This window comes from Mustela putorius, unplaced genomic scaffold (genome assembly GCF_011764305.1).
Source record: "Mustela putorius furo isolate JIRA1106 unplaced genomic scaffold, ASM1176430v1.1 tig00000487_pilon_pilon_pilon, whole genome shotgun sequence".
NCBI lineage: Eukaryota > Metazoa > Chordata > Mammalia > Carnivora > Mustelidae > Mustela > Mustela putorius.
The window spans coordinates 3,212,814-3,230,196 of NW_025421399.1; the positions used below are offsets into that span (position 1 = coordinate 3,212,814).

Consider the following 17,383-nt stretch of genomic DNA (forward strand, 5'->3'; position numbering starts at 1 on the left):
CGATCCCAGGACCCCGAGATCATGACCTGAGCTGAAACCAAGAGTCCGGTGCTTAACCGACTATGTCCCCCAGGTGTCCCTGAGTATCAGTTATTATTATTTAGCAATGTCCTAATGCCAACTGTTGTGGGTCCCAGTTATAGGAGGGGAGGTCGGCTGGGGCAGGACAAGGAGAACTCGGTGTGTTGTCTGGAGCCGGGCTTCTGGGATTTGAGTGCAGTCACAGAACTTAGTGACTATGTCACATGAAGCAAGATATTTGACCTCCCTGGAAGAAGAACAAAATCTACTCACCCAGCTTCTCAGGGCTCTCAGGATGGTTGAGTGAGAGGCCATTACTGGAAGTGCTGTGCGAGCTTTCAGTGACGTAGAAATAATAAAAGCTGCGTTTATTGGACACAGACATGATACCTCTCGAATCCTCCTCAGTCACGCAAGGTGAGTCTTGTCACTTAAATTTTATGAGAAAACTGAGGCCCAGAGGTGAAGCGCTTGGGCCAAAGTCAACCAGTTTTCGGTGCAAAGTGTGTTCCTGTCATTGCTGTCACTAACCCAGAACTGAAAGAGGAGGGACTTGCCCAAGATCACAGACAGTGGTACCGGACCGAGAACCGGGGTGTCCCAGTTGAGACCTTGCTGATGGCGCTTTCAAGGACAAACAAATGGAACTTTTCTGCCATGGAAGGTGATGATGGAACTGGGCTGCTTCCCATTTCTGCTACCCAGGCTGGAGCAGCTCAGATTCTAGCACCTGGCTGCCCCCAGATCCATGGGAAACTTCCATCAGACCCCTTTCCTTTCTGGAAGAGGGCAGGGTTTGTGGTCCCCTCCTGCAACTCCTCTCCAGGGCACAGACGCAAAGCCAGCGGGGCGGAATTGTTTTTATTAGAGCTTTGGTCAGACGGGGCGCAGCCGGGCTGGGGCTTTAGCAGGTGCTGGGACGCCATCCGGCCCCAACCCACCCCTCTCCCAGGAGGCGCCACCCCGGAGCCGGAGGGCAGCTCATCGGAGCACGGGAAGGGTCCCCGCCGAGACCTGTCCCCACTCTGGGGCCGGCTGGTGAGCAGGGTGGGCCATAAAGAGTCCTATAGTACAAATGTACAGCGCGAGCCGGGGCGAGGGCTGTAGACACCGCCTCCGGCGGACCGGGACGGGGCGCGCTCTGGACCCGGCTCTGCGGCGAGCCCGCAGGAGAGCCTAGCCTTCGGCCGGGGCGGTGGTGAGGGCGGGCCGGGGGGCGTCATAGCCGGGATGGGCCCGCAGCCGGGGCTGGGCAGAGAGGGGTTGGGTGGTCCTCAGCCAGCCGGGAGGGGAGTCCCGGGCAGGGGTGTGGGCGGACGGACACGGGACCGAGAGGGGCGCGGGGAGCTCAGTCGGAGTAGATGATGAAGCCCGAGAATGTGCTGTATTTGTTGCTGTTGCCGCCGTGCGCTTTGCCTCCGTCCAGCTTGATGAAGACCTCGTCGCCCGCGTCCAGGTGCAGGATCACGCTGTTGCTGGCGTAGTCGTAGTTCTGGTCTGCGTCCTGGGCTATGGCGCTGGCCCGCACCTGCGGGGGGGCGGTTAGGGGTGGTGTGTGTGAGAGGGTAGGGGGGAGGAGGGAGAGAAGTAGGGTCGTGGAGGGAGGGGGACTGTCAGAGGTACAGCAGCCACGGGAGGGTGGGGGCAGCGGATCTTGGAGGCCCTCAAAGCCCCGCCTTCAGCTCTCAGCCGGCTTCTCTCCCATCACCCCCACCTCCCCCTCCAATGCTAACTGCGTGTTTTGGTACCGGGTTCTAGAGGAGCCCAGGATTTCTAGGGCTGGTGTCATCTGGATCTGAATTAGGAATCGAGGTGGAGTTGGCCTCCTTAATGCCTCTAGGTCTTTCCCTCTGGCCTGCTGAGGCCCTCAACAATGCCTCCAGGATGTCCCAGCCTGGACCACCTTCCTTGCAAAGAGGAATTCTCTGGAATACTAGCTGATGGAGGACCACCCCTTCTCTCCTTATCATTCCTTCCTTTCTGCTTTAACTGTAGCAATAATGCCTTACTTTTCAGCCATACCCACCTGTGCTTGCATCAGTGGATGGACACAAGGGTGCTCCTTGGCCCCAAAGGCCAGGTGGCTAGACAAACGCTAGGCTGCTACTAAGCAACCACCCTAGCACCAGAACCCAATCTTTCAACTCGCGTCGGTAGTTCATTCTGGAGTCTTTCACAGTGGAGCAGTGAGAGGGAAGTCCTGGTAATTACTTCCCCTCCCAAGGCTCAGTTTGAGCCTGCATCCTGGTCTCCAAAGAGCTATTGCTACATAGCCCTAGACTATTACCACCACCACCACTCCACCGACAGAGGACTTCTGGCTCCTCTTATCTCTCACCCCAGGGTGGTAGAAAGGAAGTAGGTGGGAAGAAGAGACATCCAGGTTTTACATCTTTCTGTGACCCTCAGTCTGATCTGATATCCTTGCTGTCCTTGTTTTGGTGGGGGAGGGAGGGACAGGCAGGACAGTGAACGAGAGCCCCAGCCTTTGGGTGTGAAGCCTGCTGTCACTCTTGGGGGCTCTAACTATAATCATAAGATATCGAGGGTGGGCGGTGGCGGTGGGCAAATTCCCTCAAGGCATGCCTCTTCCACAACTGAGGCAACCCAAGGCCTGAGCCATAGGATCTGGGGCCTCTCCAGGATATCCTGGGTGGAGAACGGGAAGAGAGGGGCCATCTCCAAGGTGCAGGCTTGTGTTGAGGGGTTCCCTCAGCCCGGCTCCTCAACAGCCCCTCTCCACCCTGCCCCTACCGTGAAGGCAGCTCTCCCCCAAGGGCTGAGAGTCTGGCCTGGCCACAGGCAAATAAGAGGAAGGGCCCCATCTCCTTCCTGGGCGGGCGGCAGAATTGCCAGGTCCGCTGGGCCACAGTTGCTGACTCAGCAATATGTCCGCAACAGGAGGACTCCATGCATTTGCATGCGGTCTGCCATTTAAAGTCCAGATCCTTCCAGCTCCTTCCCTTCTCTCAGGGAAGGCACTGTTTGGGGGGCACTCAGCTAGGAAAGCTCGCAATTCAGCCAAAGGGAGAGAAAATCAAACAAGGGGAAGGCGCTGTCTGTCTAGAAGTTCAGTTTTTCTGTTTAGAAAATGGATAAGAAGATCCCGCCTCACCACTGCAACCTTTATAAAAGCCTTTGGTGGTGAAGAACAAAATTTTAATCTTGATGGGGCTTTTGTGCTACTAGGCAAGTGCTCAAAGCAAGCAGCCAACTTCTGTATTGTTCCCTGGGCCCTAATCCTCATAGTATTTATTATTACACATGCATTTCATTATCTTTGCTAATAAATTACTACTAATAACAATTATTTTTATTACCCAGATTAATTTAGCCTTAACTCATTAAAACAATGTGCTTCTTAATAGCCAAATCTATCAGAATAGAGTCATCTGTCATCAGGGTTCTCCTGGTGATGTGACAGGCATCAGAACAGTTACGCTTATGTTTATTATTTATTCATCACCATGATTGTTGCTGTGATTATCCTAATTATCCATGGAGGCAGGGAGAATTTATGCCCCTCCATCCTTAGACGGTGGGGGATCCAGGAACAGAACCCAGGGGTCCTGATTCTCTGCCTGTGACTGGAAACGGTGGAGGCATCCAACTCCTCCTGGGGGCCAAGGGGAAATTTGGGGACTGGAGGTTGCCATGGAAGCAGGAAAGCAAGTCTGGGACTTGTCGCGAGGGGGTGCTGTAGAATCACCTCTGTGAGTGCTTTCCGAAGGGAAACTGAGGCAGTGGTCTGACCAGGGCCCTGGCAGGAGGAGGGGGAGAACCCAGAAAGCATGCCCCTGCCCCCGGGTCATGCTGCGGTGTCAGAGGTGCAGGAAGGGCTCCCACAGGCAGCCCACTGGGCTCACTGGGGACATGTGCTGCCACGCACTGACAGGGTCCCTACTGTGCTAGGCACAGAGGTCTGCACCGTTAAAGGTATTCAAGGCTAGAAAAGGACAGCAGGAGCCCCTCTCCCACTGTTGGGCTCCAGGCTGGGCTCCAGTAAGGCCTTTCCACGGGAGTCTTCAACTCATACCCTACGCCCCCCAGGCTCTGTCTGAGCCTTTCCCCATTTGTAATACACACACCTTCCCAAAGCCCCTGCCCTGGACGGTTTGCACCCTGGCCATGGGCCCTGGCCCATTCCCACACAGTCCACTCTCCCAGCCCAGTTTATTAGTTTCCTATCTTCCCTGACCCATCTGAACCGGGGACCCTTGAGGCAGCTGCGGGGAGCTTACCTCACTCAGGTAACCCCCAACTTAGAGCCCCTTCCTGAGGCTCCTCAAATCCCATGTCCTAATGACCAGGGCTTGGTGCTATCAGGCTGTGCAGTGGTGACTCAGGCTCCCCTTAGGGAGAGGGACTGGTGGCAAGGATGAGGGAGGCGGGGGCCTTGTACCAGGCAGAAAGGTAGTGTCCCCTCCCCCTGTCTTGCCAGGGAACAATTTCAGCTCAGCTTCCTTGAGGAAATTCTGGAAGCTTTTCTGCAGGCGGGGAGCCAGAAAGGAAAAGCACAGAGCCCAGCATTGCCTCTGGTCTTGAAGTCAATTGAGGCAGAAGCCCCTCTGTTCTGTTCCCATCCATTGCCTAGGGCCGTGCTTCCTTCTCTGCTCACTTGAATGTCCTCTTCTACCTCTAAGGCGGACTTTTCCTACACTTGATCTTCTTATTTTCTCTCTAGACATGTCTCCTTATCTTGGGGACTGCCCCAGGTTTGCCGTCTTCTCCCTTGACCAGGTTGGTCTGATTTGGGGCAGGGCCCACTGAATCATTCCCTCCAGCTAACACGTTTGGGGACAGGAGTCGCCAGCTGGGCTCCCAGTCCTCCTTTAACACACTAATTGCTGGGGTGTGTTGTCGTGTGGTTGCCACTATGCCCCCTGCACAGACCGCGAGGTCCCAGAGGGCAGGTGGAGCTGCCCCCTGGCTACCTAGCTCTGAACCTGGCACCCAGTAGGGTTCAAAATGAATATGGGGGATGACTCGAGAGATTGAATGAGTCTCTTGAGCTATCTGGAAAGACAAGTCACAAAGGATGTAGGGGAAAGGGGGTGTAGACCCCCTTTTTTGTGTGTGGAGGGGATGGTTTGAGTAACTGTTAAAATGCTGGGTCTGTGAAACCGTTAAAAACTAGTAGGAAAAAGCCACCTGCTTTTTCCTACTAGCCTGGGGTCCCATCTCCCATGAGTACCTCCTTGTGAGGCTCTGCGAATGCCTTGCCCCTACTGACAGGGAAAGGAGAGCCTTTGAGACAGTTTCACCTCCCAGTGACTAAAGCAAGTGCCCCTGTCCAAGGACACATCACCTGCAGGGCCACCTCTTGCCTCATCTTAGGGCCCTGCTGCAACCTTCCCAGGTCGCGCAAGGTCTAGGGCCCACTGGGGGTCTGGTGACCAGCTCCCTCTCCAGGCAAAATGGGCCCTCAGTCCCCTGAAACCTCAGCTCGGGGCCAGCCCAAACTTTCTTTGGGAAAGGAAGACATTCCATTGATGAAGGTGACATTGCTGCATCCCTTATAGGTGATTAATAAGGGGAATCATGGGGCTGTCTGCTGAGTGAGCCCTCACTGGACACTGAGGCCTCCCATTGGGTCAGGAACCAAGGACAAAGAGGAGAGATGCAGGAAGCCTGACAGACACAAGTGGGAGAGAGACACTCAAGGAATAAAGAGGGGTGTGAAGCCCAGGGAAAGAAGCCAGAAACCCCAGAGAGGCAGATAGGACTGGCGGACACAGGAGAGAGCCAGGGACGAGAGAGTAGGCAAAGAGGCAGGCAGGAGAAAAAGAAGAGGGGGTAGACTTACAGGTACCTTGTAATCGTTGTGCTTACTCCCATGCCTGTCCTTTCCCCCACCCCCAAGCCAGGCTCTGCCTCAGGGTAATACTGCAGTGGGAAGGGTTCCACCAGGGTCTTGGGTCCCAGGCGTGGGAGATTCCTTCCCAACTCCCACCTCCTAGCTTTACTCCAGACCCTTGCTAGTCTCCTTCTTCCACAGGAATGCTCTGCCTCACCCTCCCACCCCAACCCATCCCCATGAGCGGGGAGTGCCCTAGGCCACTATGGTCTAGGAGCTCTGGAAAGGGAGGGTGTATCAAAAGGGAAGGCAGCTGGGCAAAATTGTCACCCTGGGGCAGGGTTAGGTCGAGGTTGGTCCTGGAGGTGGGGGAGGCAGCAGTTTCTGAGAGCGCCATGCACTACCTCCCCAGTTCCCCGATCTGAGTGCAGGCTTGAGTCTCTGAGATGGGGATAGGGGACGAAGAGGATCCCCAGACACTCTTGGAGTCAGGAGCTGCAGCTGCATGATCCAGGGAGGGGGAGTTTCCACCTCTTTGCCCCGCCTCAGGAGGAAAAACTTTTCCCCCCAGGCTGCTTTCTTATGCCTGCCCTTCTAACGCAGCGGGCAGCCACTGGGATGTCCCCGGGTTTTGCAAGGGTGTCGATTGGCCCAGGGGTCCCTTCTCAGGGACAGAGGCTGTATTGCAGCTAAGGCTTTGCGCCCCTGGCTCCCTTTGCCTCTGTGACCAAAACGTCTTGCTTTCTCGGCTTGCGCGCCTAGCGGTGCGCCTGGACGCCCGCGGGCGCCAGAGGCTGCCTTTCCTCAGAGCCCATCTTTGCCCTCCCCTAATCGCCCGCTGGTATCAACCACAGTCCCAGCTCCCAGATAGCGCATCCCAAGGGCCAAGCCCCCAAGCACCAGTCCGCGCCCCAGGGAGAGCTGCGCCCTCGTTATTTGGTTTTATCTCCCGCATTTCCATGCTGCGCGCGGGTGCCCAGCAGCGTCTGCCTTGCAGCCAGTGCCCAGGAGCCGAGGAGTTAGTGCCAACCGGTCCACCATTCCCGCATGTGATGCCTAAGCGGGGCCGCTGTAAGGTCTCCACCTGTGCCCGCTGGTACCCATACGTCCCGGGCTCCCTGGGTGCCCTGCCCCCAGGCCAGCCCCATGCCCCCGCCGGGCCCACCTGGCCGTTCTTGCAGAGGTCCGCCCACATACTGGTGCCGTCGCCGCCGCGCATGAGGACGTGGTAGGTGAAAAAGTAGGTGCCGGGAATGTTGCACGTAAACTTGCCGCTGGTCGCGTCGTAGTTGTTGCCTAGGTTGGTGACCACGTCGTCGAACTTGAGCACCTCGTAACCCTCGTGAGGGTTCTTGAGGCCAGCGTAAAAGGCCACGCGTGGCACCGTGGTGTAGGTGGCCGTGCTGATGGCGCCACTGCCTCCTGCACCCGGCAACCCGGGAGGGCCGGTCTTGCCCGGCTCACCCTTCTCCCCTGGTGGCCCCACAGGACCCGGAGGACCTGGGTCCCCAGGGGGCCCGGGGGGGCCCGGCTTGCCTGTGCGGCCCGGCTTCCCCTGGGGGCCCTGCACCAGCGTGGAAGGCGGGGGCGCGCCGCTCTGCTCGCTCAGGGCGTCGCCGCCGTCGGGCCGCGCGCCGGCGCCGGGGCCCCGCGCGGGGTAGGGGTCGCATACCATGCGGCAGGTGCCCAGCATCTCATAGTGGCCGTCCGGGCCGCCCGAGCTCACCAGCACGGGGATGAGCACCACCAGCACCAGCAGCATCACCACGCCCGCAGCGGCCGCCAGCAGCGTTTTCCGGCCGGCGCGGAGCCTGGGGAGCGCCGGGCCGCCCGGCCGCGCCGTCGGGGCAATGGTGCCGGCGGGCGGGGGGCGCGGGCAGGACGCCCGCGCTCAAGGGCGGTCCGGCGGGGCTGCGGGCATGGGGCCGGGCCCGGAGCGCCGCGCTGCGCTGGATGCGCCGCCGAGCCCAGCCGCCGGCTCCTGCCTCGCGCCTCCCTCCCGCTGCGCGGCCGGACTGAGAGCCGCGGCGGCCGCGTCCTGCCCGGCTCCTCCCGCCTCCTAGCTCTCGAGCCACCGCCCCCTCCGCCCCGCCCCGCCCCACCAGCTTCGCGCGGCTCGGCGCCCGCGAGGGGTGGGGCTGTGGGAGGGGCCGGCACCTAATTGGGCCGCTGGTGGTAGGGCTCTGCCCACCGAGGGGGGCGGGGCCGCGGGAAGAAGGCCGGAGCCGGGAGAGGAGCCGGGAGGCTCAGGGAGCTAGAGACTGAGATTCGGAAATGGGGAGGATGCTAGAGTCTGAGAAACTGTAGAGTTTCCTACAGGGAAGGGGAGAGTAGGGGCCAAAGACCGAATGGAAGAGAGGGCCACAGGGAGAGCTAGAGAGCGCCGAGGGAGACGGAGAGGAGAGGCCTCGAGTGTTGGTTTTAAAGAAAATCAAGAAAATCGAGAGGAAGGCTCTAGGGGCCACCGCACGCAGGGGGTGGAGGCCGGGGTGGACGGTTCCCCAGTCTGCTGGGGACAAAGAGCAATTGAGGGGCGTATAGAGTGGGGAGCAAAAAGGGACAAGGAAGACGCTGAGAGGGAAGAAGCGTAGAAGGCAAAAGGAAGATGGGGAGGGGGCCATTCTGCATTCAGCCCTCCCAGACCACCCATTCAGGAGACCTGGGGGTCATGTGCCTGTCGGGGTGCCCGGTGAGATCCCGAGTAACTAACAGCCGCTACCCCTTCCCTTTTCTGGATCCTGGCTGTTCCCTGACCCCGTCTTCCTCCAGGAGGGGCGGGATCTTCTAGGCATGCCATCTTGCCTCTGCCCCTTCCTCACCCAGCTCCAGGCCAGACAAGGCTGCTTTTTTCCTGGGGGGGAGGGGTGTCCTCCATTTTCCTCTGATCACTCCGGTTGTCCCTGCTTTTAGACAAGGGAGAAATGAGGGCCCTAAGAAAGTGGGCATCCATCCCACTTCATGTCTTCATTCTGACCAATACAAGCAGTCCCTGGGTGGTAGCTCCCTTTTCCAGCCTCCAAAAGGGGAGACTGGTTTCACCCAGCCCCTCAGCTCCTCCACCACCCTGGCCTCCTCAGCAGCCCCCTGCCTCTTCTCCCCATCAGGTTGCATGAGGCCACCCTCTTCCTCAAGTGCAGTTAAGTGTTTAGCTTGCATAAACGGAAATGTGTCTGCTTCCATCAAAATATTTGTCACATTATTTGAGGCCCCGTTCATGCTGCCCCACATTTTCTCCTTCACCTTCCTTTACCCAGCCCACCAAGGGGGGCTCTGCCTCCAGGGGCCTCTGGCTGCAGCTAAAGGATGACCCTCCAGCCTCTTCCTCTTCTTCTGAGAGGTCCCCCTCCCACCTCCCATTCTCCCAGTGCTGACTGGTCACAACTGTCCTTATGGGTCTCTAGCTTTCTCTACCCTCAGATGAGACTGCTTACCCCACGCAGCACCGGAAGGAGGAAAAGGACATGAGGATATCAAATGAAGGGCTATGAAAGAGGACTCTGATGGCAGAGCCCAGTTGGAGGGACTCCAGAGCACCAAGGAGGGAGTTAAATCAATTCAATAAATAGCATTTATTCGGGGCTTAATGTGTGCCAGGCTCTGTATTGAATGCTTTACATACATGATCACACTGGAGCTTCACACCAAGCCCTAGAGGTAAAGCCCATCGTTTTTCTCATTTTACAGATGGAAAGCCGAGGCTCTGGCAAGTGAAGAGATTTTCCCCAAAGTCACACAACTAATAAGTGGTAGAGTCGGGATTCAAACCGGCAGCCGGATTCCCTTCCAACCCGAGCGCGACTGGGTCTCCAGGTACGCTCGATGCCCAAAGGGAGGAAAGTGTTAAGTCCGGGAGGAGGGGGGCGCTAGGCTGTCTGAGGAGCTGGACCTCCCCGACTCCGAAAGAGACGTCTTCAGCTGTCAGCCGGCCTCCCGTCCCCCACCTTGGTTTCCCCCAATATGTCTCTTCGTAAAGTGACAAGGCTGGTGACCCGAGGGACAATTGCGTGGCCTTTAGCGTGTGATTTGCACAGCCCCCCCCCCCAGGTTCTCACGCACATGGGGCTCTCCCCTGCTGTGCAGCTGGGACTCGGCTGTCACCCACAGCCCTCCCAGGACCGGCCGGGAAAGTGCGGCGGACGCCCCAGGCGGAGGACCAGGAGGGAGCGCCCGCACTGCTCCCCACCCCGCCCCCGCAACCAGGGCTCTCGCCGAGTCCGTGGGGCGGGCTCCGCGCGGCGAGGCGGCCTGCCCCCCGCCCCCCGAAAGAGCGCCCGCTCCCTGGCGCGGTGTGGCGTCTCTGTCAGCCCAGCCGGATTCTCCCCGCTTCGCTGGAGTGGAAAATAACGGCTTCAAACTTTGCAGAGAGGAGCTGGTGCCAGCACTTTAATTAACAGCCATCTTGGCCTGTGAGCCTGGGCCACCGGCTCTGGTCTCCCCCAACCCCCCCGCCCCACCTCGGCCCCGCCCAGGTCCCCACCCCCACCCCGGGTGAGGGGAGACGAACCCCCACCGCTGTATAGGGCGTCCCTTTTCCTTGGGGGAAGTGAGGACCTGGCCGATTGCGGGACCAGCGATGCCTTGGGGGATGCGTGCCCCCCCCTTTACTGACTGAGGACCCTCCCAGTCCTCCCACTCCACCCACCCCAAATTCGCTAGAGCTTGGTGGTTGAGGATTCTGGAATTAGATATCTGTGTGCCCGTCCCCTCTGGTGATTTTAGGATAGTCTAACCTGCAGCGCCTCAAGTGTCCTCCTCCGGAAAAAGGGTTGTGAGAATTCAATGAAGGATCATGTACTGGAAACACTGGGCTCAGTGTCTGACCCCGGTTAGGCCAGTAAATGGTGGCTAATATAATTATTTCACCCCCAGGCTAAGAAGTCCCTTCCACCACCCTAGGCCTTGGGTCTTCTTCTCCTGACATCTTCCTACAGGTTGCTGTGCTTGGCACTAGGACAGGAGGACAATGGCCTATGCTTCCAGATTCAGAGACAAGACTAGATGAGTGAAGAAGGACCCCAGGTGTTCTGGCTTTCTGGCCTTTTCCTCAACCACCTGCCAAAGCCAAGGACCCGGTTTATAGAAGGGGGAAGAGATGAGCCCTGATGGAAGGGATGGAGAACAGCATTATCCCTGACTGCAATGTTGCCCATGCTGAGGGCTGAAGACCCAGCTTTGCTTCCCCTCCCGTGAGGGGGAGCCCCCTCACTCCTACAGCCCCTGTTGTTTTGGGGGAGGGTGCTGGGCATGGCCGTGGTGTGTGGAGGGTGCGGTAAATTGAGCAAGATTCTTCATTTCCACATGGCTGACTTTAGGAAACCAGGTGGCTGCTCTGTGGTATTTTGGGGTTCTTTGAATGAATGTGAGTGGGTGTGAATGTGTAAGAGATGGTTTGTGTTAGTGTGTGTCTGAGTTTGTGAGTGATGACGGGGGTGCTGTGCCCTGAATCATCAGACTGGGAAATTTGCATTCATTTGTCCCCTTCTTGCGAGGGAATGTGGTGTGGTTGGGCTGGTGTGCCCCCCAATGAGGAAGACCTAAACCATACCCCTGAGGAGCTCACTCTTTGACAAGTGACTTAGGCAGCAAGCAACGGTAAATGTTATGATAGTTATTAACGTTCTCCCAGCACTTATTAAGAGCAAGATCTTGTTCTAAGCACTTTAAGTGGATTATCTTATTCAAATTTAACAACCTATTATCCTGGACTTAAAACTATTACATGGCTTATATCATTTAATATCAGTAACCCCATGAGGTAGGCAGTGTTATTTTCCCCTTTTTATAGCTGAGAAAAAAATAAGGCTTGAGAGGAGGTTTGCACTAGGCTTTATGAAGCACAGATGAAAAACTCCATGCCCAGACCACTCCAGGAAGACTTCACAGGGGAGGTGTCACTTTTTCCCATCTGTCTATATACCCAGGCATCCAACTTCCATTCATTCTATAAGCTCATATTAACTGATGGTCCACCACTTCTCTTGTTATCACAGGACAAAGTGATGAGCATGCAAAGGCTTCTGACCCTTTGTAGTTTACACTGTATGGCAGGAACCTGGACAAGCAACTGCTTGTGTAGCTTGACAAGCTGCCTGGGAACATGTGGGGTGCTGTAGGAGCATGCAGCAAGGTCAGCTAAATTCAGCTGGAAGGAGGCAATCACGGGAAGCTTCCTGGAGGAGGCGACATCAAGTTAAGCCCTGATGAAAAAACGGCAAGTTGAGGAGGGAGGCCACCTGAGGTGGAGTTAAGAGGGAGGGCATGAAAATTATTCCAGGCCTAGGGAACAGCTTGCAGGACATTGTGGGCTGTGAAAAGGAGTGTATCATCCATCCTAAGGGCCATTAGAAACTACTGAACGGTGTTGAGTGAGTGATCATCAGATTTTTCAGACTCTAGGTGACAGCTGATTGTGGCCTGATCTTGATGTCTTGATGGGATAGGAGTGGGGTGGGGAGCAGGAATTTCCAGGTTTCCAGAAGGATCTTGAAATTTTATGAAATGATTGAAGATGGACGAATGCTTTTGTCGTCACCTGGGAACAGATGTACATACTGTATTTCATTTAATCCTCCCTGGAAGGCTAGGGAATAAGCATCATCATCTTCGCCTTGGACATGATGATGTGGTGGCTCAGAGAAGTAACTTGCTTGGGATCACACAACTGGTGAGAGAGAGGATTAGAATTCAAGTCTGTTTGACCCCAGGTAGGGGCTCTTTACCACCAGCTCAACAGGCATTTTCCCTTGGTAGGAAAATCAAGCAAAGGCACTTGAGTGAGAACAGCTTGGATCAAGGTCCAGCTGTATCAAAGGCATGTTTTTGGTTTTGGGTCGAAGTCACTGGCCTTGGGTCCTGGCTTGGGCAGGATGGAGAGCTAGAGCAGGAGACAGGCTGGCTCTCTCTAGGCTGGTAGGCGGTGAACTTGCCGCGTGTGTTTAGGGAAGTCTCATCACATCTTTAGGGCTTTCATGTCTTCCTCTGCACTGGAGAACTGTCCAGGGCAGCCCCAAGAGGCTGCGATTCTCCTATTAAAGAAAAACTCTCCACTGACATCCATTAAAATATTTAAAATCCCCTTATTACCTTTTAACTCAGACACTTTTCCAGATCCTCCATGGGAAAATCCTCCATAATTTCAGCCCCCTTTGGAGAGGGAATGTTTGGTCAGAAAGTACGGGAGAATGCAAGTTGTGTTGTGATTTGGGGTGAAGGACCGGGACACACCTCAGTGGGCTGAACCAGCCTGGGATTAGGATTCCTTGGTCTGGCTGGGTCTCAGAGGCTGGTGAGGAACCCTCTTTAGGAGCCCCTCTCCCAGCCCCATATCTGGAGGAGAAGTGAATGGGATTAAGGGGGGCAGAGCCCAAGCACCCAAGTCACAGTCAGGTTTTCACATGTTCCTTCTCCAGAGAAGTCTGGGCTTTGTGCCTGGGGGATCCAGAGACCTACTTCTCTCCCCACCTCAGACCAGCAGCCGCCTGCTGCCCGTCCCAACCCAACACCGGGGAGACAGCTCCGAAAAGCCCCGGCTGTGGGACAGGAGACCTAGTAGGAGGTTCATCTCCCCTCAGCGCAGCCTGCATCTCCCGGCTTCATGTATAAGTAATGAGGTTCTGTAGCCCCAACAGGAACCAATATAATGGCGGGTGCACAGGGTCAGCCGGAGAGACAGATAGCAGGACGCGGGAGTGACAGGCAGCGCAATTATGCTGAGCCTCTTGCAAAGGCAGCAGGGAGAAGGCCCCCGCCTGGCCAGCAGGGTCTGCTTGCTTCTCCCCTCCTCCCACAGGCATTGACTATTCCAGAACCCCCTGCTCCCAGGCCAGGCGGTAGAAGGCATAGAAGAAGGGAAGGACTGGGGAGAGGACAGGGGAGCAGGAACTGGGAGTTGGGCAGCAACTGGTTTTCCTGGGTTCTGGGGAGAAAGCTTCCTCCTCCCCAGATTGACTGGGAAAGGTCTTTTCTTTGGAAGCCCTGTCTCTTCTAGGAAAAAGCTTTCCTGTATTCTTACTCCAGGGGACTTAGAATTTAAGGTCTGGAAAGGTCTTAGAGACCTCTCCTTTGACAGACGGGGAAACTGAGGCCCAGAGAGGAGAAGTGGCTTGCCCCAGGTCATACCTATCTGAGGCAGAGCCAGATGGGGGCCCCTTGAGCTCTTTTTGGGGCCCTATCAGTGGGGGTCGGGAGGCAAGGGGAGGAGGGGCTGATTACTCACCCCTGTACTAGGTGGTCCCCACAGACCCTTTGGGGGCATTGCAGAGGTTGCCGCTCAGAGAGGTCTGAAGGCTGGGTGTGCGGGTTGGCACTGTCTGCAGTACTATCCTTGGAGGGTCCAAATCAACCAGGGGGAGGGGTGGTCCAGTCCCTTGTCCGTATTTGGGAGCTCACATTGGAGCGCCTCAGCTCTGTATCTTCAGTGACTGAGACAGGCTGTCTGAGGTGGCAGAGCCCAGAGAGCCACGGAGCAGGGCAGCGGGGCCTTAGTAAATGTTCATTAAACCAACCCCCCAAACAGGGCCAGCTCCAAAGACATGCGATCTCACTGTCTCGAAGTTCTTCACAATTTTTGAATGGAGTTCCACATTTTCCTCTTGAGCCTGGGTCCTGGAAAGTACATCGCTAGTCCCGCCCCAAAACAGAGAGATGTGGTTTATTCTCAGAGGGGGTCCCCTGGCTTTTCCCTGCCTCAGCCTCAGCCCAGGGTGTCCCAAGCAAAACGGGAGCACAGAGCTAGGAGAAGTGGGCATGTGAGGGCATCTGAGGGTCTCTAGCCTATAACGGCTGACTATGCATGGCAGGGCCGGGGCGGGTTGGGAGAACCTGGCTGCTCTGACCTGCCAGTCCCTCTCATCCATAGGCCTGCACTTTGCCCGTCTGTCTATCTGTATGTCCATCCCGGACCCAGGTAGGGGGCGGGGGGTGCAGGGTGTGTGGAGGTGGGTTCCAGGACACAATTGCTGGTCCCAGCTGGAGTTCCCTGTCCCTGGGGGAGACATGGGCCCCTCTGCTGGTGTGCACCCATCCCCTGCTAGGGCAGAAGGGGCTGGCGAGGGGTGGGGTGGGATGGGAGGCTTAATTAGCAGCTTGAGCCAGGCAGCAGGCGGTGGGCGCAGAGCAGGCTGACTTTTCCCGCTATAGATCTGCTCTCCAGGAGAGGCACTAGCTGGCTGGTTTAGGCTCTGGCTGGGCTATTTTAGGAATATTCTTAACTCTTCCCCTGCCACTGTCATCACCGGACCTCTCTGCCAGCTCCAGACCGTCCTCCTCCTGATCCCTCCTCCCCTGTCCCTGCTTTTCCTCTCTGGCAGCTGAGAAGGTCACAGTTTTCTCTGAGGTGAGGCCAGATGTTTTTTTTTTTTTTTTTTTTTTTTTTTGCCAAGGAAAGCTCCCATTTCTGGCCACCTGAGCTTCCCTTTTTGCCCTGACCTGTGTCTTCTCCCTCTTGCCTTCATTGTGGCTCTAGCCTAAGGAGACTGGCAGATTTTAGCATTTCCCTAGCTCCTTCTCACCCTGTGAAATTGCGCTGGCTCGGTTCTCTGGCCATAGGGAACAGCTGGCCTGGGCCCCTGGGAGAAGATGGGAAACTACAGTCGTGGCCTCTACCCCCTGAGAGGCTCCTCCCTGCTTGACTTTGACTTTAATGTCCCATTAGGGCCAAATTTCCAGTTGGGTGTCCCACACAAGCAGCCAGGACCCCACAATGTCATGGGATACCTGCTTCCTACTTTTTTCTCCCACTCCAATGCCTGGCTTCTTGGACAAATCTAGACCAGGACACAGGCGTTACCTGGGCAAGGCCAAGGGAAGTCCACTGGGGCCCAGGAGGGTCTACCATTAATAACTCTGAAATTCTGAAATAAACAAACAAACAAATAAATAAATAAGTGATAAATAAATCTGAAATTCTAGTTAAGACAGAGGAAGAGATCTCAGCTGACTTGGCGCTGGGAATTCCTGTGTCTGTGTTGGGCCTGTTTGAGGTAGGAAACCCTGGTCACCTTGGACTTTGGTACCATTCCCCCGGGCACAATGCCTTCTGGGTCTAGGCATTGGAAGTCACTGCCAAGTACCATTGGGAAAACTCAATTTGGAGATCCCGGAATATGACTGATGATTCCACAGAAGTGCCCAACGGCCTGTGTTATGCCTGATACTACACAGGACACCGGGAATAGATCGATAATTGATAAGAAATCTGCCCGAGAAGAGATACTCTCTTGGGCTGGTTCCTCAGGGTGTCTGACCATCAGCCTGGGCCACGGTGTTGACAAACTGGGACAAGTGAGCCCTCCCCAGGGCTGTCACCTAACATAACCTCCTCCAAGTCCCTAAAGCAGCCCAGCTCCCGAAACCACAGGGCTGACCGGGGTAGAGCGTGAGGTCAGATGGAAATGCTTTACTCCTGAGGGAGGCTACAGAAGGGACTCTTGTGATTGGAATCTCCCAAGCTGCAGGTCCTCAGCCTCCAGTGTAGAAATATCCAGATAGATTTATCAAGGCATCCTGGGGAAGATTTTGAATTCAGAGAGACTATATTCTCTAGGGGCTCAGGGAGAATTCTGTATCTTTTAAAAAATAAGCCCCCCTCCCTTTATCCCTAATTGAGAAACATTAATAGGAGGCAGGAGGCTTGGCCATTAAGGAGGCCCCCTCCCCCAACCCAACATCCCCGACCCCTCTCCCCCCAGGAAGGGATGGTGCAGGGAGTTCTGAAGCAGAGGCTGCTGAGATTTCTGGCTCCACCATTCCTGAAGAGGTCACACTGGGGCACACAGGCTCCCCTTTGGCGAAACGAGGAGCTGAACCCAGGGGTCCCGGCCGCCGGCCCCTCCAGGGCAGCTCTGCCTTTCCGTCCCCCACGTTCCCTCCCTTTCAGCTTCCAGGCTGGGAGACCCAGCTGGTGGAGGATATCTTGCTCCTCAGCAGCTGGGATTTGTAAATATTTATAGGAACAGGGAGCAGATCAGTGGCTGACAGGCCCAAGGAGCGGGCAGGGGCCCTGCCTGGAGCTCAGAAGCTCCATTCCCCCTTCCCCACACGCTGACCTGATTTGAGGGAGCCCAGGATGACAGAGATGGGGGTGATCAAGCTGGGGATGGGGCCGGTGGCCTCCACATTTGGAAACAGAAGCTCAAAGGATGCATTTGTGTCTCCACCACTGGGCTCTGCTTCCATACCGAGAGTTACCTTCCTCTTTCCAGCCCCAGCCCAGCTCCCGCCCCCTCGTGCACCCATTGGCACACTATTGGCACACTGACTCACCCTCGCACACATCCTTTCAACACTCATGTACATTCACGGTCTCATGGACTCATGTTCATACACGCTCACACGGGTACACACACACTTTCTAACATCCACACTGATCTCACTCTCACACACACAAGCTCACACCTTTGCACACACACACACCAACTCACACTCAGGATCCCCTGGGATTCCCAGGTCCCAGCCACTCCCCATAGGTCTTAATCACAGGTCCTGGGAGGGAACCTCTTGCTTCCTGTGTGAGGTGGGCTGTGTGTGTGTGTGTGTGTGTGTGTGTGTGCACGCATTGACCCTGAG

At 56.3% G+C, this 17,383-nt stretch overlaps 1 protein-coding gene across 1 annotated transcript; it reads right to left on the minus strand.

The window, feature by feature from the left end:
* Positions 1–862: 862 nt before the first annotated feature.
* C1QL1 (complement C1q like 1) lies at positions 863–7,859 on the minus strand. The gene is made up of 2 exons (XM_004772764.3): positions 6,984–7,859; positions 863–1,549 (listed from the first exon to the last, which is right to left on the minus strand). Exons 1-2 carry the CDS (start codon positions 7,578–7,580, stop codon positions 1,370–1,372), a joined length of 777 nt encoding a protein of 258 aa, XP_004772821.2. The 5' UTR covers positions 7,581–7,859; the 3' UTR covers positions 863–1,369.
* Positions 7,860–17,383: the final 9,524 nt, after the last annotated feature.

Bases quoted from the DNA above. Each gene is read 5' to 3' on its own strand.
- C1QL1 (XM_004772764.3), bottom strand. From the start codon at position 7,580: ATGCTGCTGGTGCTGGTGGTGCTCATCCCCGTGCTGGTGAGCTCGGGC. The intron at 1,550-6,983 runs GTGGGCCCGGCG...GCCCCCCCGCAG, and splicing joins ACCTCTGCAAGAACGGCCAG to GTGCGGGCCAGCGCCATAGC.